General features: G+C 41.0%; 1 protein-coding gene across 1 annotated transcript in view; it reads left to right on the forward strand.

The window, feature by feature from the left end:
* dnah10 (dynein axonemal heavy chain 10) overlaps positions 1–22,002 on the forward strand; it is a 394,370-nt gene that overhangs the window by 189,688 nt on the left and 182,680 nt on the right. The window contains exons 27-28 of the mRNA XM_076271417.1: positions 4,940–5,062; positions 5,969–6,202. Of these exons, the coding sequence (XP_076127532.1) occupies positions 4,940–5,062; positions 5,969–6,202 (357 nt within the window). The remainder of the gene's footprint in view (positions 1–4,939; positions 5,063–5,968; positions 6,203–22,002) is intronic.

Below are 22,002 nucleotides of genomic sequence, written 5' to 3' on the forward strand. Positions count from 1 at the left end.
GAGAGTAAAAACGTGACCAAACCGAGTTTAAATAGTGATTTTGAATCTTGAAAATGTCAGATATGGACTCAGCATCTCCAGTAACCCTAAAAACATACTAACATTGTCCATTTTGTCCAAGCAGCTCTTATAATATGATCAATATAGGTGATTATGCTAATTTATGCTAATTAGCTCAATTACACAAATTGCCCATACTTTATATTTCCATCATAAAACTTTGGTGTACTCAACATTTCCGGGTCCACAATGGGGCTCTATGGGCTGTCAACCGGACTATGAGGAGCTTGCTGAAGGATCAGTCTGGCAGGAAGACCCAGAATTTTTTAAGTTGCCTGAATCAGATTGGCCTGTGAAAACTGCCAGAGAGATCAACTTCTCTATTGCTGAGATCGGAGAACTTCGGAAGAAAGGCGTTCTTGGCACTGGTCACAGCAGGAGCCAAGCCCAGGAAATGGTCAGACCCATCCAGTGTTGCGCTTGTACGCCTTGTGGACCCCCGACGGTTCAGTTCACTGGCACGACTGTGCGGGACCATCGCCTGGATGAGAAGAGCAGTAGAAATCTGGCTGGGTAACAGCCAGGCCCCAGTTCAGTCAAAGTGGGAGGCAAGACCATACCTGTCTGTGGAAGAAAGATCAACAGCTTTCAAAGATCTAGCTCTCGCAGCTCAAGAGTTCCGCGACATAACCCTGGATCGCCTGGTTGTCAGAAGGAGGAAAATACAGGACTCCAATGCTGGGATGAGGATAGAGTGGCTGTACCGCTAATCCCATGCCAGTCGTGGCTCGCAACCCTACTGGCCAGGGAGGCACATGAGGAAAACCATGAAGGTGTCGCCTCTACCCTTCTATGAACCAGAAGGAAAGCCTGGATCATGCAGGGACGAAGAACAGTTAAGAAGGTGCTGAACAACTGTGTCATCTGCAGAAAGAAAAGAGCCAAGATGTGCCAGCAAGTAATGAGTGATCTCCCTCGAGTGTACCAAAAGAGCAAGCCAATTCGAGTATGCAACCCTCGACCTTTTTGGCCCCTTCGAGGTGAAAGACACTGTTAAAAGAAGGACAAGCAAGAAGGTCTGGGGCATTGTTTTTTTGTTGTATGGCCTCGAGAGCCGTCCATGCGGACCTCACCAATGACCAGTCGGCAGAAAGCTTCCTCCAAGCATACTCCTGCTTTGTTGCTTTGAGGGGGCATCCAAGGAAACTATGGTCCAACAGAGGCACCAACATCTGCGTGAGCTGCATAAACATCTGGCTTGCCTGCAGGCTGCGTCCATAGAAGATGTAGCTGCTAAGAACGGGACTGAATGGAAGTGGGATTTTCAACCTGCAGATGCACCCCACAGGAATGGAGCTGCGAGGCAGCTGTGAAGCTTTTGAAGAGGGCGCTAATGAGCCTCGGAGGAGCTACAGGGTCTCTCACATGGGGGGAGCTCCAAACTATGTTCTATCAGGCAGCCAACCTGACAAACGAACACCCAATTGATGCCAGAGCTCAAGAACAGGAGGACTCGGTCTAGTACTTAACACCCAACTCCCTCATACTGGGTCAAGCATTGCTTGGAGGAGACACCATCAGGCTTGACCTAGAGACCCATCCCTGGCATCGTTTAAGGGCTATTCAAATCGGAGTGCACCGGTTCTGGGCAAAGTGGAGGGAATTAGCTGGCCCAAATCTGTTCATTCGACACAAGTGGCACCGGACAGAGAGGAACGTCAAAGTCTGCGACCTCGTGTTGATTGCTGACCCAAATGCTTTGAGAGGTGAGTGATTTTGGTAAGTTCCCTGGATCAAAAGATCAGAATATGATCAAAAGATTTTTTTGATCATATTCACTGAAACCGACACTATGCTCCGACAAAACAACATAAATCAGCCGGTTTTAGAAAAAAACAGCACTTCTACCTCTACCTAGAGCCTGTTATTTGTTTTGCAAAAATCCACAGCTCCCGGTTCTTCTGGTCCAATCAGAGCAGGGCTGTGTGAGATCTGACTGTCAATCACAGTCTGGTGCAGTCTGGTGCGCACTGACGAGCACAAACTTGATGAGAGGGTGCTCTGTGGTAGTGGGTAATACATTTCTTATTTACATGCTTGATAAAATGTTTACCTTAAACCAGAGCTATAAATGCTGCCAGTAACACTTATGGAGAAACGTTTGAGGTTTAGCAGCCCAATAGTGTAGTGCCTCTTTAGGAGAAGAGTGTCCTGTGAGTACATGTGACAGGTGTTTACTACGTGAAATGACTTTCGACCCAGTGTGCAACCACTTGGTTTTTTACCTCATTCACCACCACAGATTTGCCCCCCCCCCCCCCTACGGCTTTGCTGTATAGGACCAAACCTGCAACAAACCCAACTTAAAGGACCAGTATGTAGGAAATAATGGAAAATAAATTGTAACCATTGCAAAAATGATCACCATATGTCGTCAGAGAGTAAGGAAACACGATGAACTGAAGTAATGGCTTATTTTACAACATTACTATAACCCGTAAAACCCGTAAAAAAAAATGAGTTACGGGCCGGAATCTCTTAGAATTTTCGTTTATGTTTTGAATGATTTAATTCTAGAATATCATATTAATAATGGGCTGGCGCGTTCTCCTATTTGGGTTGCCAGTTTAGCAAAGGCCACCATCAACAGCTGTCAGTTCATGAACGAGTTGCCTATGAGAGGCAGGCAAATTTCCAAAATTAAAACAAGAAACCAATTAAGAGGACACCGGACGAGCCTTCCTGAGATGGCGACGTCTTCGTCAAACGAAGAAGATTAAGTCTGACGCAGAGCTGGCCATATTTCTCCACAACAGGTAGCCTAGGCTAAAGGTCATCTGCATCATTAACTTCAGCGAAATATGTTAGGTTGGTTAGCGAGGCATTTTTTGTTTTCACCATTTCCGTAATGTGTAGCTGGGTCATGGTTTGAGACAGGAGCGCCGCTAGGGTTGTATTCCATAGTAGTAATAAAATATTAGCTGCTGATTTCTTTTCATGACGAGCACTACGCTTGAATGATTTATGACTGAATGGAACGTTGCATTTTTAAGCGCCAGAACTGCTTATCATGTGACAAAGTTTAAGCTTACACCAATCATCATCTTCTAATGTATCCTTATGTTGAGATGTCCATTCGCTTTAAACACTGCAAAAACTGCTTATCTAACAAAATCTAACCAAGTGTTATTAATCTTATATCAAGATAAGAAAAACTAGTTGGTATTGTTTTCAGTATAAAGAGACTTACCTAGCGCTTTCTTGTGAAATCATTTGACTTAATTTAAAAAATAATTCACTTATTTTAAGACATCTTATCTTGAAAACAAGCAAATTTCTCTGCCAGTGCGTTAAGCAAATTTGTCCTAAAAACAAGCAAATTTGTCTGCCAGTGTGTTGAGCAAATTTGTCTTGATAAGACTCCTTAAAATAAGTTAAAGTCTTCTTAAATGAAGTCAAAATGATCTTTTGAGAGGGCTCTATGTAAGTCTTTTCATACTAAAAACTAGATTTTAGATTTAAAATTAGATTTTTTAATCTTAATATAAGATCAATAACACTTGGTTAGAATTAATTTTTTGCAGTGTAGGCATTTGTGCGCAAAGCATATTTAAATTAAGACAATACACAAGCTATTTTTATTGTTGTAATATTGAATGATTTCATGAATAAAAGCGTTGAAAAGTTGTACGCACAGTGCGCATGGTTGGAGAAATGTTAAAGCAGCTGCAGGTAAACTAACATTAGCTAAGTCTTCATTACATCTGGCAACCCAGAAGAGGCTCGCGTCTAGGTAGTCTTGAGAACGTTCACCAGTGTTTTGATTTTGGCCTACAGAATGTTCGGTAACAATCCTACAAACCGCTCCTTTAATGGTCAGGGCCACTGATCTAGCACCAGGTGCTTACACATCACAATGAATGTTGCTATGGTTACATGGTAACTGTGTCATGTAGCGCAGTATCTTGTTTTGATGAATTTATGTATACATTTTGGCAGTTGGTAAAATGGCCTATGATGATGTGAACCCAGCAGGAACTCTAGCCCTGGTGCTTGTAGCCTAGGCCAAAGTTCCTGGGTTTAAGTTCCTGGATGGGCCACAGTATTAACGAGGCTATTCTATTCTTATCTCACTTTATTTCGCATAATGGTCCCTTAGGAGAATCAGGTGCACTGCAAAAACTGCTTATCTAACAAAATCTAACCAAGTGTTATTAATCTTATATCAAGATAAAAAAAAACTAGTTGGTATTGTTTTCAGTATAAAGAGACTTACCTAGCGCTTTCTTGTGAAATCATTTGACTTAATAAAAAAAAAAAATTGACTTATTTTAAGACATCTCATCTTGAAAACAAGCAAATTTGTCTGCCAGTGCCTTAAGCAAATTTGTCCTAAAAACAAGCAAATTTGTCTGCCTGTGTGTTGAGCAAATTTGTCTTGATAAGACTCCGTAAAATAAGTTAAAGTCTTCTTAAATTAAGTGAAAATGATCTTTTGAGAGGGCGCTAGGTAAGTCTTTTTATACTAAAAACAATACCAAATATATTTTTTAATCTTAATATAAGATCAATAACTACATTATGTTATATTCATTTTTTGCGATGTGAGCAGGGTTCAACATAAGCTCTGGACACTGTTATGCTGGACACTACAGATTAGATTTCATTTCATATGTTACTTTCCTATCATCCTCAAACACTTCAATTTCTGATGCCGCACTGACACTCAGTGAATCTAAAGAAGGCTTGTTTTGTTGCTTTTTCAGGTTATCAAACACAACATGCCACAGGAACACAGTAATGTTGGTCTTGATGGACCTCTGTATACTTACTGCCATTTCCAATCATTCCCAACATTATGGTTGTGGAAGGTGTAAACACTTGTGTGACTGACATGAATGAATCTCATCTATGAATCTAAACATTTTTTTTTTTCAAGGTTTGGATGTTGGTGCAACGTAAATGGATGTACTTGGAGAGCATCTTCATTGGAGGAGATATTCGTTCCCAACTTCCTGAGGAGGCCAAGAAGTTTGACAATATTGACAAAATGTTCAAAAAGGTTTTTATTTTTTTAGTTTATTTTCGTTGACTGGGATTTTACACCAATAGCAAGATGTAGGTGTGAATGCAATGTAAATCAATCAACTTAGACTGCCTTTATCTCTGACATGACGTAACAATGTGGTAAACATTGTTAGTACGTGTATGTTTCATAACTGCTCAAAAAATAGAATTGAAAGTGTAAACATGCTCTGGTTGGATGGAAAACATGTGTAAACCACTGCCTGTCTAAATTGCTTTATTAGTGACCCTTAGTGGCAAATTGCAACAAAATTCACACCCTTTCTTCACTGTTAAATTGCTCGCCGAGTACTCATCACACAGATATTACATGCATGAAGTGAATTGCTGGTATAAATTTTCAGAAGAAAATGAAATTGAATTGATAGGAAATGTAAGCATATTTACGTTCTGCTGTGAGTGACCAGGGCGGCCAACCCATGTTTTGGGATGTGAGCTGGTGTAGGAAAAGTGGAAGTCTTATCAAGACAAATTTGCTCGACGGACTGGCAGCCAGATTTGCTTGTTTTTAGGACAAACTTGCTTAACGCACTGGCAGACACATTTGCTTGTTTTTAGGATGAGATGTCTTTAAATAAGGCAAACTCTTCTTAAATTGTGTTAAATTATTTTACGAGTTAGGTACTCTTTTGGTGATTTATTGGAATCTCACAATGAAAACAATGAGGAAAAATCCAGCCTTGAAGGGAAGCAAATTTATTCTGAGAAAAAGAAAATCTCATAAAGAAATAAATATTTTCAACAAAAACATGTCACCCACAATTATCCCTGATTGTAATATCTTCTTAAGCCTCCCTTTGACAGTAAAACAGCCCTGTAATATTTAATTCAATACCAACATTGCTTGGCGTGTTTAACCATGTTTTTGTTTTTTTCCAAACAGATTATGGCAGATACAGTGAAGGACCCTGGTATTAAGAGGTGCTGCCTCATGCCAAATCGCTTGATTGACTTACTGAGTTTGAGTGATGGATTAGAACGATGTCAGAAAAGCCTGAATGACTACTTGGATTCTAAGCGTAATGCCTTTCCCAGATTTTTTTTTATTTCTGATGATGAGCTGCTCAGTATTCTGGGAAGCAGTGAGCCAACATGTGTACAAGAGCACATGATCAAGGTAATTAATGAGCACAGTTTCATACAAGTTGTTTTCTATGTCAACTCAACCAGGGGTTCCTACCTCTGTCTGTCTCTCTGTCTGTCTTTATGTATATGTATGAGTATTAGGGCCACACATGAAGAAAAATATTTTTGCCATGGCGAGATTAAACTCGACATGTTGACTTTAAAGTCGCCATGTCGACATTAAACTCGACATTTCAAGAATAAAGTTGAAATATCATATCTACTTTAATCTCGACGTGTCAACTTTAAAGTCAACATGTTGACATTAAACTCGAAATACAGTTTAAACATAGCCTACAGTTTAAGCTAGGGCTCTTCAATTGGCGGCCCACGAGGTCATTTGTACTGGCCCTTTAAAAAAAATGTAATCTCTAGCAAGCGCATGAGCTGTTGTCCACTCTTGCATCTCTCACTCGCTTTAGTCCTGCAGCCACTGCACCTCAGCCCATTGAACAAGTTAGGCTACATTACAATTCATTACATTTGTACATTTATAAGCTGAACGTAAGTGCCATAGTTTAGTTTCAACCTAAATTGGCACGTTGGAGTTTATCTACTAATATTTAACAGGTTGCACCACACAAATAGTTTCTGTCAACAATATCGCAAAAAAACACGGGCACAATTTCTGCAAAACTTGGTGGAAAGGTGGAGCAGATCCGACTCAAAGGGAATTCCAAAGTATTTCTATATAGTAGCCTGGCTATTGCCGATGTCCTTCATTTCTTCATGTCTTAACATAAACAAATGCAATTATAGACTAGCGAAGTCTGAAATGAGCCTGTCTAAAAGCCTCTTGGAAATCATGTGGCATGTTCCATTAAATGCGCACTCAATTGCGATTCGAAGCAAAAAGTAGGCTATGATAGCCTAACAAAGGTAAATTGCATATTTGTAAATGGCGACGGCAAAACGTTAAAGTGAATCGTAGACTTTATAATAAAGAAAGTAAAGGAGATGATTTGCACCTCCGTTCACCAAATAAAGGCTGTGGTTGTGTTTCTACAATATGTTGGCACAAAACGTAATTTCTGTCAGAAACCAAGTAGGCTAAACGTTTTCATTGTCATCGTGAACTATGACGATGCCCATGTTCAGTAGGCTATGTGTTTCATTTATTCAAGCAGTGACATTTGGTTTAATGCATAGGGTAACGTGAGGTGCGTCAGAAAAAAGATGGGCCTGTCCCTCTCAAAACATGTTAAAATAGCGTGATTAGCAACCAGAAAATAAAAAAAATCCCGGGGGACACACCCCCGGACCCCCGTGTTATTATTATTAGGCTATTATGACTGGCCTGCCCCCACTGCTAAAAAAAATCTAGGGGTCACGGTCATCTCAAAAATGGTGGGAACGTCAAATGTAACAAGTAGGCCTATTCATGGGTTTCATCAGGTCCCTTTCCACAGGTGTATAAAATCAAGCACCTTGATTATCAATGCAGGCTGCATGGTGCTTTGATACACCTGTGGAAAGGGACCTGATGAAACCCATGAATAAGTCAGAAGAGCTGCATATGCGACTGATTACACATTTAATTCACCTGAACAGTGTTTGAATCCTGTTTGTACTCACTGGAAATCTTGGACCCATCCATCTATGGATTTCATTCCATATTAGCCACCATCAACCAGCCAATGATGTTGTTATGCATGTACAAAATACAACATTTGAACACCCATATTGCTGCTGTTGTAATTCATTGTATACAGCGGGGAAAATAAGTATTGAACACGTCAAAATTTTTTTCAGTAAGTATACTTCCAGTGAGGCTATTTGCATGAAATTTTTACCAGACATTTGTATTAACTTAGGTAATCCACACATATAAAAACATCCAAACATTAATGTTCATAAGTAGAGTTATGAGTAAAAAAGTGGAATGGCACAGGGAAAAAGATCTCATTGCAGTCATCGTGAAGCGCTGTATCTCGCGGTTATGGAAATACCATGCACTATGCCATTTATATAGCTAGAAACATAGAAACATAGATGATATAATGTTTCTATAGTACAAAATGTTATTTCACTCTGTTTTACGTGGGTAAGGCCACCGCACATCCAAATAACTGCCCTTCATGACCCACAGGCCGTCACTCTCCATAGGTTAACATGGCAGAACTCATTTTTCTAAAACTGCTTTTCCATGTCTCACCTACAATAAATATAGTAGGCTATAAACACAGATATGTGTGCATTTACTTAGAATACATAGGGTTGCCTGGTCGGGAGGACAGCTTCATCCGTCCCTCCTTAGACATAGAAAACAACCAAATATCAAGATCTCGAGAAAACAACACATTAAGCGTTAAGACTCATGCCCCCTTTTTGCTTGACTTCTTTCAAATTCACTGCAAAAAATGAAATCTAACCAAGTGTTATTAATCTTATAATAAGATCAAAAAATCTATTTGGTATTGTTTTTAGTATGAAAAGACGCTTAACGCACTGGCAGAAAAATTTGCTTGTTTTTAGGATGAGATGTCTTAAAATAAGTCAAACTTTTCTTAAATTAAGTCAAATGATTTCACGAGAAAGCACTAGGTAAGTCTCTTTATACTGAAAACAAAACAAACTAATTCTTTTTATCTTGATATTAAGACTAATAATCTTGGTTAGATTTTATTAGATAAGCAGTTTTTTGCAGTGTTTGTAGGCTACTTTTTCTTCATCGTCATGTCTGGAATAATCGACCAGCTGATAGGGGAATATTTTGATCAGGGGTTGACATAGGGGGAGATTGCACTGCGTTTCCTAATTGTGCACTGCGTTTTCTAATTGGGAATAATTTTAAGATTAGTCCGTGGCACCTCCAGAAGACTGGCCCGGCTCATCTTTAGGCTACTGGCGGAGATAGTCGCGTTTCCATCAAACTTCCTTATGCGCATTTTAACTACGTGAAATGTGCATAAAAATTCTAATCGCTAGAGGGGGGTTGATTACCTCTCGATGCGCATAAGGTTGATGGAAACAGGTTATTCTCATAGTGTGACGTAGCCTAACCTTCACAGAAACTCAGCAGTCTCTTGCGCTTCCCCAACATTAGGCAACTTGATGTGCTCTCTTGCTTGTTCCCGTAGGATAAAACAAACTGAATACACACATCGGTGCACAGTTGTTTTGCTGACGCCAAAGGTTTCGCACACGTAGCAAGTTTACAACTGTGCAGTGCCCGTTCAAACATGCCATTCCTGTAGAAAACCCGTAGCAGGTACGCCTGCTTTAAAAAATAAGACGATAGGGAAAAACATCATTCCAGCTAAGCATTCAATAATAGCCTACTGAATAATAAATTAGATGACGGAATGAATTCCGACCACAGAGAGGAGGGTGTCCATTTCACTCAACGTAGGCAAAGTGTCCCATAATTGGAATCAATAGGTGTTGCATTTTATTTATGCACATTACCACGGATGTGCATCACTAATTCCCATGAGTTGGATGGAAACGCTGAGGTCGTGACTAGCTAGACGTCTCGGTCGTTTTCCCGTGATCATGAATTAATTGTGTTGTTTTCCCGAGATCACAAATTAATTATTTTGATACCTCGAGATAACAAGGTGAAATAAATAATGATATGACCTGGCCTCTCTCGGCTTCCGTAATAAACCGCTAATGACGTTTACTTTTGACCATCGCATTTATCGCCTGTAACTCTGTGATAAAAGGACCTACAGTGGGCAGTGCTTCGACTTGGCCAGCTTCCCTCGCGGTCCGCGCGCGGGATCACGCGACTTTAATTTGTATTTTTCCAGTGACGCTGCAACGACGCTGCAACAACCGGCAGAGGTCTCAAGTGAGCAGGGTGTCTCGTAAAAAGAAATGGAGCTGGAAAACCCTACACAGACTTCACTACAGACTTTAGCAGACTGGTTTAGAAATAATTTAATAGCCAGAAATATGCCTGCCCTGCCCTAATAAAGAAATATTTGGTTAACGGCGAGTGAATCCCGTTTGCAGCCGTAGAAGAAACGCAGGACAAATTAAACATTCTGGTTTTCTCCGAGTGCAACGATGATAGACAGACATCATTTGGACAAAATATAGAGCATATTAACCTCCGTTGCTCAGCCAAAATGCCTTCCTGTTACGTCCTGTTATCACGGAGTTACAGGCGATAAACGATTTTTGATGGTCACAAGTTTACTTCATTAGCGTTTATTTTTTTTATTATTAAAGAGTGTTTTTCATTTAAAGGCTTGACTTCGTGCTTATTCAGAAGAGCATTTAGTGCTCTCCCCAATCCCAGACGTTCACATTGCATGTTTGTTTGTAATGGATGCAACCGCGAGATACGCTTGTCATAGGCGCCGATACCGTGGGTGCTCCGTCTCTCGGGCACCCACTGAAAACATTGAGCACCCACGTATGCCAGCTTACAGTCCCGGCTAAATTTACATTAATTTAAAATCAAACATCGCAGTTTATGTTAAATTCAGCATCTCTCATAATGTGATTGGATATGTTGCTGTCAATTCCCTACTCCATATACTAACCACCAATGAGAGCGTCTCTTGTATGAAAATTCCTGACACTTCCCACCTGAAGAATTAACGCAAGGCTTTGTCGGGTCTTCAGCCCCGAATGTATATAGCCCTGAATATAATTTTAAAAGTAGTCTGACAAAGCTTATTGTTTTGTGACACAGCTAAACACTGGTACCTCATAGAACGTCTATAACATAGCCTAGGTGGTCGCAACTCACAAAAGTAAAGCAGATAGAAAGAACTCACGCAAATCTAGCCTACAACACGCAGACAGCTTCATGTGCAGGGGAGAGAGCGCGCACAGGTGCTTTATGATTGTTGGCTTCTGATGGTATCTTGCTAATTCACTGAACTGCATTAGGTGACACAAATGGTATTGCCTTTATCTTATAACTCCTTGTCTGAGCGACTACCAGGCCTATGGTTTGTAAAAGTCAGATGTTCCCTGACAAAGACATTCGAAAATGTTTATTGACTTGAAAAATATACTAATTTTTGCAAACTCCCTTCATTCAACCCTTGAAGACATCTTGAAGAGGTCTGGTGCGCTATGTAGATCGTTTCTCGTACCATTTAATTTCTCATAATTTAGGTCTACTAGGCCTACAATAACGTCATCACCAAATACATCTTTTATTTTTAGTTGATCAACCACAAAGAGTAGCATAGGCCTACTGTGCACAGTGCACTGACGACTGTAGCAGCCCAAGGTAACCAGTTGTTGTAGATGAGAGGCAACCCCTTGTTTCAGATAGCCTGGACAGGCGCCGTTGCACAGCAGTTACCAGTCCCCTGTCCAAGAGTTCGAATCTGAGTAAAGATTTTGACAACAATATTGACATCATTGTTTACCTAAGTTTATCTTTTGTGCAGATCATATTATCAAAATCAGAATCAGCCTTCTTGGCTTGGTTTGCGTAAACTAACAAGGACCCCCCCCTCCATGAAAATCAAAGGCTACATATTCTCAGCTGACTCGTCAAAAAGTGCGCACCACCTTATTATTATCTGCAGGTGTGTGACTTTTACTTACGTGCATATGTATTTTCTGCCTTAGGCATTTTAAAATATGGATGTATGGTGGTTAGAAGTGTAAATATCAATTAGAAACCTAAATATATTTATAATTATTAATTTGCAAACAAATAACTGGCGTCAGTGACGTCTTTGACATGAAGATCCCTGGAACTATGCTTCTACTAGCATTCTACCACAGGTCGAGAGGTGTCGTTGTAACTACACAACTTTACAATAGTGGTTGCGAACGTTCGTTGCTACTATGGTTTTGGGAAACACTAACGTAGTGTAACGATGCATTGGACTATGTAAGTTCCAAATATGAATGTAATTCTGCGGCATAAAGCAGATGTATTTGTTTATTGTACAGAAAAATAAAAATGACATGTCAAGCAGTCAATTGACTACATTGCAGTCAAGAAGTAGAGCAAATTAATTTATGAAACCAAAACATGGGTCATAGTTGTCTAAGCCTCTATAGCGTAGCCTGTTAAAAACATCGCTAGATAGTATTACATCGTAGCCTCCTGCTTTTTCAGAAGGGGCGGCAGGCAGAGCGATGTACAGTGGCAGAGCGACGCACAGTGGCTGAAAGTGGTACTAAAGCTTCACGCAGCTTCACGCCTCGTAATGCGCGACTGAAGTGGTCATTTGAAAACGATGCCCACTGTAACAGGAAAGTATTTGGCTGAGCAACGGAGGTTAAAGCCTGTGGTGCAGGTTAAACAACACTTTCAATTAATGGGTACATTAAGCACTCAAGATATGTATATAAAGTTAGATATGTCTCCAAAGTCCAGTTTTTTTAATTTTTTGTTAGTAACGGTTATTTTTTACGCAATTCGGCGATGACGTCATATGAGGTAGACGTGGTGGAAGCTATCTTTTACAGTCTATGGGTGGAAGCAGAGATAAGAAGGAATCCGACCTGCAGTCATATCCCTGTCCCACCCCATCTCTCTCTCCCACTTACTTACTGTCTCACTATTCACTGTCCTATACAAATAAAGGCAAAAAGCCCAAAAAATATACTATACTATAAATATAAAAAAGATCTTTGGTGGAAGTAGCCTCAGCCTTATAGCAGCTACTAGAACTATCACTGGCGTCTAACTGGGATGAGGAAGAGGTGGCAAGACCCAAAGTTAACATTTATAATGGCCCACAGCCATATAATTTTGAACCGGTTAGACGTGAGAGGGCGAATGGGGAAATACCGAGAGCTGATGGCCATCAAAGAGAAATACATGCATGGTCAGAGGAGAATCACTGGAGAGTTGGTGAAGTGTCCTGGTGAGTTGCGCAGCAACAAGCGCTGGAGCTAGCAGTGGGTAGGCCTATAATAACAACTTTTTTTTACTGTCGAGTGAAAGTCGTTTTCGTTATATCTAGTGACAGTGATTATGTCGTTGGCTCAGATAGTACCCTAAACTTAGTCAGAAGATCTAGAAATAGAAGGCATATTATGCTAGCTATGTAGCTTGACCCACTTGTGAACCCCTAGTGTTTATTTCTAAGCTTTCAAGCTAGCAGCTACCTCTTTCTCCGGTGAAAATGTGGTTTGCAAACGTAGCCGACGCCGAGTAGGCTGGTTGTGTCTTCAGTGTGATTATAGTGCTAGTTTTCCCCGTGATTGACATTGTCATTGACACCGTCAGGGTACCGCTTACCGGGAGAGAGTTATAAGCGTGTCTGTTTCGCTGTGTTTGGCAAATTGGCAGGTGTCTGTGTGGGCGGTGTCGTCCCATGGAAACTGTGGTGGAGAGCTTGTGTTGTAGGGAGGTGAGCGCGTTTTGGTCGCTGAGGAGCTCACCCCGCGGCCAGCAAATAACGTGCCTAACACAGCGTCCCGGATTTGAGGCATGCTGCCTGAATCCGTTTGTGCTACACATAGCATACTCACACTCCAGGCAAGATCATTGTGTGCTGTAAGTATGTTGGGGATGTGTGTTGGAGAAGCTTCCTGATGAAATAATGTGCTGTGTATGTAGGGGAGAGGGGGGAGCAGTGTACTGCAAGTATGGTGAAGGGACTTACTATTGCAAGCAGAGTACTGTATGTATGATGTATGTGAGTGATGACAGTGAAGATGTGTGTGTGGGCGGGAGGGGAGTGGAGCAGTGACTGTGTGTGTGTGTGGGTAGGTGGGGGCAGTGTGCTGTAAGTATGTAGAGGATGTGTGTTGGAGAAGATCCTGAAGACAATGTGCTGTGTATGTAGGGAGGGGGGGGGGGGGGGGGGCAGTGTGCAGCAAGTATGTAGAGGAGGCTTACTGTAGCAAGCAGTGTGCTGTATGTATGTGAGGTGATGACAGTGATGATGTAAGTGTGTGTGTTTTTTGTGTGTGTGTTGGGGATGGGGGTGGGGTGGGGGGGTACACATACAAGGAACACTGATGAAGGGCTAGACGCGAAACGTTTGCACCTTGTTTCTTTGGCCTGCAATAGTGTGGTCTTACCTTGAGGGTCAGCTGATGGTTCTCTTTGTCACACACAAACCCATGATATTTCATGCATGCATACATGCAGTGATACATATGCAAAAGCACATCAAGCAGACACACAGTGAGCCCAGACAACACCGCACACAGAGGTTGACAAGGCACAGGTAAAATGATTGGTAAATTATTTTGAATTACATACAAGAAATGTCATGCAAATAACAACAAAAAAGAAAATCCAAGCACACAGACAGAGGAGCAGACATGCAGCACCCCTTGAATGGGGTACAGCGACAATTATTACCACTTACATAACCAATACAGTATAACACTCAAATATGATGACATCACAAACCAACAGACTAAAGCCAGCCTGGTACACCTGTGTCCCAGCATCAGAAGTGGAGGTGGGCAAGGGCTGATCCCCAGTATCACACTGTCCATGGTCTCCTGCTGTGAGGCGTCTGTCAACATCTTGTGAAAACAAATATAAAAAAGGTCAGCGAAGAGGGTACACAAGAGAAAAAAGATTACAGTACAGTGGACCCTGATATGCGCTACTCGATGTATTAAAAAATACATGAAAGACATTCAGAACATATTTGATGATGTTGAAGGTTACTGTTAAATGTTTACATCAATATTAGTGGTAATAAATGTCTAGAGTGCATGTGGTGCATAAACTCTATGAGGTAGTGCATTTACTGTATTGGTAGGTAGCTAAACTCTGAAGTGAGAAGTGGATAAACTCTGTTTCTGAAATGTCAGAGGTGGGTAAACTGTGTTTACTTGCGTTAGCCTCCACTACAGCCCTGGTGACACGGTCATGGCCAAATATATGTGAAAGAGAACCGTAGCAGTCTAACACAAAACGCAAACACACTGTTTAGTTGTGAAGGCTGCTTGATGATCACCACCACTGATCCCAACGCTAGCCATGATGCTTTCATGACGATATGGACATTTACTTCAGCGCAATTTTGTTTTGGCTCATATTCGTGAATCACTAAATATCCTCTAATGTCAGACTGATCATGATTGTAGTGGAGGCTGTGTCAAAGGGAACACGGTATGCAAAATACACACAGAGCTAGCTAACGCGCAGCTTGTAAACATTAGCATGATGCTTACCGTGGCAATATCTCGCTTGCGGCAGACGGTGTCTCTGGACCTCGGGACAGGGCAGGCAGAGAGGTTTGCATGCACAGACGGCAAAGCGGTAGGAATTAACTTCGCCATCCTCTCACTCTTTAAACCAAGTGAGACCATCTTGGCATCCCCTGAGTGGTAATCCTCCTCCTTGATATGCGCGCTACATATTCTCGAGAAGGCGGTGACGGAGCTAGCTGAAAAATCTGCCCACCTAACCTTGACAAATTGCACCTAGCTTCGGAAGATCGATCCCTTTGTCCTTGGGGAAGCAATGGACCCTAAGTCCAGTTTTGCTGGAGTTCTTGCACCCGGCACAAACACAGTAGTAAACCATTTTATCTATTTATTTATCTACTCTCTCCCTCTCTCCATCAGCTATCTATGTTATGTTATGCGATGCTATCTCTCTCTCTCTCACTATCTATCTATCTATCTATCTATCTATCTATCTATCTATCTATCTCTATATATCTATCTATCTAGGCTATCTCTATCTTTATATTTACTTATATATCTGACACTGTTACTCTCTCACTAGCTGCTACTCTCACTAATCGTCGTCTCTCTCAATGGTATCAAGGCGGCCTTTCCTATGTCGTCCCAAAACGAGTACCTCATGTGACGTCATGGAATGCATTGTGGGAGAAATAAGAATCTTCGCAAACCTGTTGCTAACCGTTAAATATCACCTACTTTTCCTTATTATATTTCTTTTTTGTGATACTTTACAACATCAAATACAATTTATAATTGTTTAAATGTTTATTACCAACTACAAAATTGCCAGAAAAGACAAAAAAAAAAAACCTGCACCACAGGCTTTAATATGTTCTATGTTTTGTCCACATGCTGTAGGCCTATGTCTATCATTGTTGCACTCGAAGAAAACTGGAATGTTTAATTCGTCCTCCTTTTCAATCGTCCCAAGCGGTCGTTCTCTCTCCAAACTAACTTTATTCTCAAAATGTTGAGTTTAATGTCGACACGTCGAGATTACAGTCGACATGACATTTCAACTTTATTCTTGAAATGTCGAGTTTAATGTCGACATGGCTGATATGTACGTTGTCAAAAAGGGGGGTAGATAGTAAAGTCGATATGCTGCAAAAATTTCATTCAAAAGCATTTAATTATGCAAACTTTTCTTTCTTCTTATGATACACAATTGTCTATCCACTTGCAGCACTTGCAAGTGTATATCCTGTGTAGGCCTATCATGTTAATCCAAGAGCTGAGTTATAGCAATTATTTTCATAGAGTAGACCTACACAATGGGCTATGTGCTTGTTAAGGGACCTGTCACAAAGAGGATGCTTTGCCATTGTGTGTGTGAGTGCACGAGAGAGGGAGAGGGAGAGGAAGAGGTGCATGCGTGATGGCAAGTGTTACGGTTGAATAGTTTAACAAAACAGTTTTAAAATAGTTCTTAGGCTATTTAAGCATGCAATTTGTGTCCATATGCTAAAAGCTACACTTTTGAGAGCCTAAAAGGCACGTTAATAGCTCAAGACGCGATTTAGTTCAGGTCGGATTAAATTACGACTGGCCCTGAGTGCATGTAGTCTTTTCTGACAGTCCGTTTCAAAAAGGAGCAATTCGACTTTTTGACGTTCGCTATCGCATAATTTAGGACTTGTCTGTACTATGTCTGCAGGGCTGCCAACTTTTCAAAAAACCTTGGAGTGAGATTTGGTGGGGGCCAACCAAAGTTTTGCTGCGTATATAGGCTGCATAGGACATTTTTGTTTGGCTCATTCAGCATTATTACCGTACAATAAAAATCGTCCTAAGGGTGTTTTGTAAGAATTTTAAGAAATGTTTGTATATTTTAACTTTTAAATGCATCAATCAGGTGCACTTTCAGAGGTCAGACTTGCTTATTTTTATGGAAATATTTGTGCTGTAGCCTAAACTATTTTGCACTTCAGAATTATATGCACACACAGGTGGAATAGTTATGGTGATATTGCAATAAGTGCACAACCACAAAACATATGCTACATTTCACAGTTCAGAAATGGTCAAAAATGTGTGTATATTTCAGCACTTCATGAAATTATGCAGAAGTGGTCACTTGTGTTATTCAGCTAGTTAATTTAAGATACGATGTTGGTCATTGTAATGGCCATCTAGCCTATAGCCTACATGCTCTTCCTTTTTCAGGATGTATCCATATCTGGGAACGTATGATGTGAATGTTTGCATATGGCTTATGTCAGGCTTTATATCAAGAAGAAAAATATTTGTGTCTCATTATTTGATGTTCTTCATATTTTTGCATTAATGTCACTAGGAAACATGCCAATAGAAATATATTAATTTATCTGTGTAGGCCTAAGTGGGATTGGCTGGAACCTGGCAATATAAGAACCATGATAGTGGGATAATCTATGGCTGAGCAATTTACAAAAATGTATGTACTGACAAATACTGTAGTTTACATTAGAATACATTATAGTTTCGCCCCAATGAGACTATGTAGAAATGCAATTTCAAAACCGGATTACTCAGGAACCACTTATTGCACAGAGGCATGCTTTATATCCTCGTATTCTGTAAGGTTTGCTGTTTATTGTGATATTGGGTTTGCCATGTGTTGTGTGAAGGGTTAGTGAGATATTAAACCGAGAGTAATGGGTGTGCACTGTGTGCAAAATGCAAATATGATTAAATTGCATGTCAGTTCAATGTTAATTTTCTCACGTACCATTTATCACAGCAACAGCGCTAATATCATTGGAAAGCTTAGATTCCGCTCGTTCACGTGATGTATGATATGTATAGGTTTAGTTTAGTTGAACCTCATCTGCCAGGTATTTGACCTACCAGGTTGACACTTCAGCGTGAAAAATACTCAATAAATACTCAAAGCATACCTGAAGCCGGCAAAAAATGCCGGGGGAAATGGATGGCTGTAGTATAGCATCGCAAATGAGAGAACATTTTGAAAATTCCACAGTCAGGTGCTCTTGAACCCTCTCACCGTCTCTGAAAGCATAACTAGTCGATCAGTGGCTCAACAGGTAGATCTAGGCTATAGATAAACTCATCTATCAGGCATTTGACCGACCGGGGTTGACACTTCAGCGTGAGAAATCGGGGGGTGTGGCGTGTGAGCGTGTGAAACTAATCAAATGTGTGTGTCTCACGGCCAATGCGTGAGAGTTGGCAGCCCTGTGTCCGCCGAGGTATCCCGTTATTCACAATTAACGGACGAGGCGGAGGCAGAGAACTCGAGTTTGTAGGCTAACCAGTAAACAGCATACCACTAACGTGCATAAATCGGGAATTCGCTAAATGAAGGAAGTGGGTGCTTTACATATTGATTCGGATCAAAGAGACAATAGCTTACAAAGTGGTGTTTTTGTAACTTCAGTGTAGATGGTTGTGATTCATCGCAACTTCAGCAATGTAGGCTACCTTCCTTACCTTCAAAAAATAGCTCCGTACAGCTGAAGCCCAGTCTACAGTCTGCCTCAGTGAGAATCCTAAACTTTCTCTGTGTTCAGTCTTCGATCCTGATTGGCTGCATTCGTGCTAACTAACAAGACGGTGTAGTGGGCGGGACAATGCTCTTGACCACACAGTAGCAAATGCAGGGAGTGAGAGACGCTTTACAGACAAAGTAGCGCGCTTCATTCTTTATCCATTTCAATATCGGCTTATCGGTGGAAAAAATGACCGATACCGATTATTATAAAAATGCTAAATATCAGCCCTAATAATCGGCCAGGCCGATAATTGGTCGACCCCTAATTGCAGGCACAGATGAGGTCTCTTATCCAAGTACTAACTAAGCCTGCTTAGCTTCAGTAATTCAGCAAAGTCAGGGTATCTGCTGGTCTGGCTGCTGGCTAAAAACAAAAGGTGAAAGGCATATAATTCTAACTGTCTCACTGAATTGCATTATGCACACTCAATTCTCACTGGTATCTGCTAGACACAGGGTTCCTACGCAGTATGGAAAACCTGGAAAAGTATGGAATTTGATTTTAGTAATTTCCAGGTCTGGATAAGTATGGAAAAAAGAAACAAGGGTATGGAGAAATATTTGTGTTTCCAGACTATTGCATCTACAGTACTAATCACTTCACTCAGGTCATAATGAACCATTCCTACTGTTGTGTAGCTTAACTGTCAGTCCACATCGTCAACATACAATTGAATGGGGGTCCTCAGAAAAAACAATTCTCCCACAAGGGGATCCTGGAACCAAAACTAAATTGAGAACCCCTGCTCTATGCACGTGCCCTACACCATTGTGCACTGGTATGTTTGCGTAGCTCTGCTATTTTCGGCTAAAACACTGGTAGACTTTTTTGATTTTGTAAAAGATACCAAGACATGGATACTGCATTATCTGATAAACTGTTATTGCAAACAAATAATATTGTTTATGGTGATTTCTGAGGCCTCTGCCAGCAGTGCACTAGTCTCCAACATATGTAGGCTATGCTGTATCTACAGAGAACTAAAAATGTGAGTGCAGCTTCCAACACAGCACTTCCCCCAACAAAAAGTATCCAAGGGCTACCAAGTTAATAATAAATTGACAATGCTAGTAGAACGCTCCATTGACAATGTATAAGTATAAGTATATATACTCTTTTGATCCCGTGAGGGAAATTTGGTCTCTGCATTTATCCCAATCCGTGAATTAGTGAAACACACAGCACACAGTGTACACACAGTGAGGTGAAGCACACACTAATCCCGGCGCAGTGAGCTGCCTGCATCAACAGCGGCGCTCGGGGAGCAGTGAGGGGTTAGGTGCCTTGCTCAAGGGCACTTCAGCCGTGCCTACTGGTCGGGGTTCGAACCGGCAGCCCTCCGGTTACAGGTCTGAAGTGCTAACCAGTAGGCTGCCCACAATGTCTATAATATGGTCAGAAAAATGTACCGTGGCCCCAGCCGTGGTGCAACTGGCAGGGGCACCTGCACCGTACGCCGGCGACCCGGGTTCGATTCCCGCCCCATGCTCCTTTCCGGATCCCATCCCCATTCTCTCTCCCACTCACTTCCTGTCACTCTCCACTATCCTGTCGCATTAAAGGCATAAAAGCCCAAAAATATATACTTAAAAAAAAAAAAAATGTAACGAGAAGTTTGAACATTTGAGTGAAAAAAAATGGAATTTTGAAATGGAAAATGTTTAGGAACCCTGTAGACAACAAGTACCAAAACATGATTAGTTTATAGATTTCACATGTAAAATACATTTTATACAAATACATTTTATACAACCCCACCCCCATCTTGAATTCTGAGAAATTCTGGAATTGTGTGCGTGTACGTGTTTATGTTTATGTGTTTGTGCGTGCGTGCATGTGCTTGTGTGTGTGCCTGTGTGTGTCTACTGTGTGTGAATGTGTCATACGTATGATTACTGTGAATGTATGTATGTGTGTGTGTGTGTGTGTATCTGTTTAATGCATGTATGTGTGCATATGGGATGGGTTAACATGGCCCCTGGAGGCAAACATATGCAAAAAATTGGTCAGATATTCACAGAAAACTCTGCTGGTGTACAGTCACTAAATGTACACATAAATGAATTTATTGTATGGCCCCCCATGAACGAAAGTCCACGAAACTTGGCATGCATTCAGAGGGTGTCATAATGATCCTACACTTTCAATTTTGTGCAGTTTTGACCATGTCAGGTCAGAGATACTTGCGTTCACAACGTCTCATTTTTGCTTTTTCATTTTTAACTAGGTGGCGCTATGCATGAAATGAGTGGTTATGGGATGGGTTGACATGGTCCCTTAAGACCAACATCCAAAAAAAAGGTGGTCCTCCTGGGCCCTACAATTTTCGAGATATTTGCAGAAAACTGTCCGCCCTACCCTCCTTTTGGGGGTCCAGTCCGGCGGAGTGGGGGGGGGCGGGGGCGATGGATCAAAACAAAAAACAATGGTACCATGCTATCCTTGTGGGGCTACATGCCCACCAAGTTTCGTGCACCCCGGTCTTTCAGTGTCCCGGGAATCCTTGATGGAAAATTACACGCAAAAAAAAACGGAAGAAAAAACTCTGACTAAACCTATATGACTTATTGACCTTGACCTATCAAACTTACAGAGTACTTACAAAAAACTAATCAAAACATAAACATTACATACAATTATATAATAACAAAAACAATAGTAACCTAGCAACCAGAAAAGAGACAACATGTGGATGAAAGCGTATTTCGCCTGCAACTGGAGCACAGAATGGAAATGCGCTTTTCTTAGTTATGCATTTATGCATTTATGGGAAGGTTGAGTGGAAAGTGAGAGAATTGCGTAAAACATGGGAGAAGTGTTATTAGCGATTGATTAGGTATTCCGTATGAAAACAGTGCACATCTGTTTTGCGGTCAAAAAAATTGCCTTTGAAAAGCAGGTGTAATCCAAATTGCAGTCAGATGCGTCAATTATGGAATCTTTCAGAGACAACAGAATTAGTATTCAGAGCACCAGTTTTTCTTCATGGTACTGTATAAAAAGCAATGTTAACTTTTGTTTGACTTTCTAATGTCGTACTTTCACTTTCAGTGTCATCCACTTCCCAATCTGCTTAACTTGGGTATTAAGTCTGTCATAGCCTACGTGCAGTAAATACCGTATTTTCCGGACTGTAAGTCGCTCCGGAGTATAAGTCGCATCAGTCAAAAAATGTGTCATGAACAGGAAAAAAACATATATAAGT

Source organism: Alosa pseudoharengus, unplaced genomic scaffold (assembly GCF_046254945.1).
Source record: "Alosa pseudoharengus isolate Yale_2024_CS ecotype anadromous, Long Island Sound unplaced genomic scaffold, YU_APseudo_1.1 YU_APseudo_1.1_scf_6, whole genome shotgun sequence".
Classification (NCBI taxonomy): Eukaryota; Metazoa; Chordata; class Actinopteri; order Clupeiformes; family Clupeidae; genus Alosa; species Alosa pseudoharengus.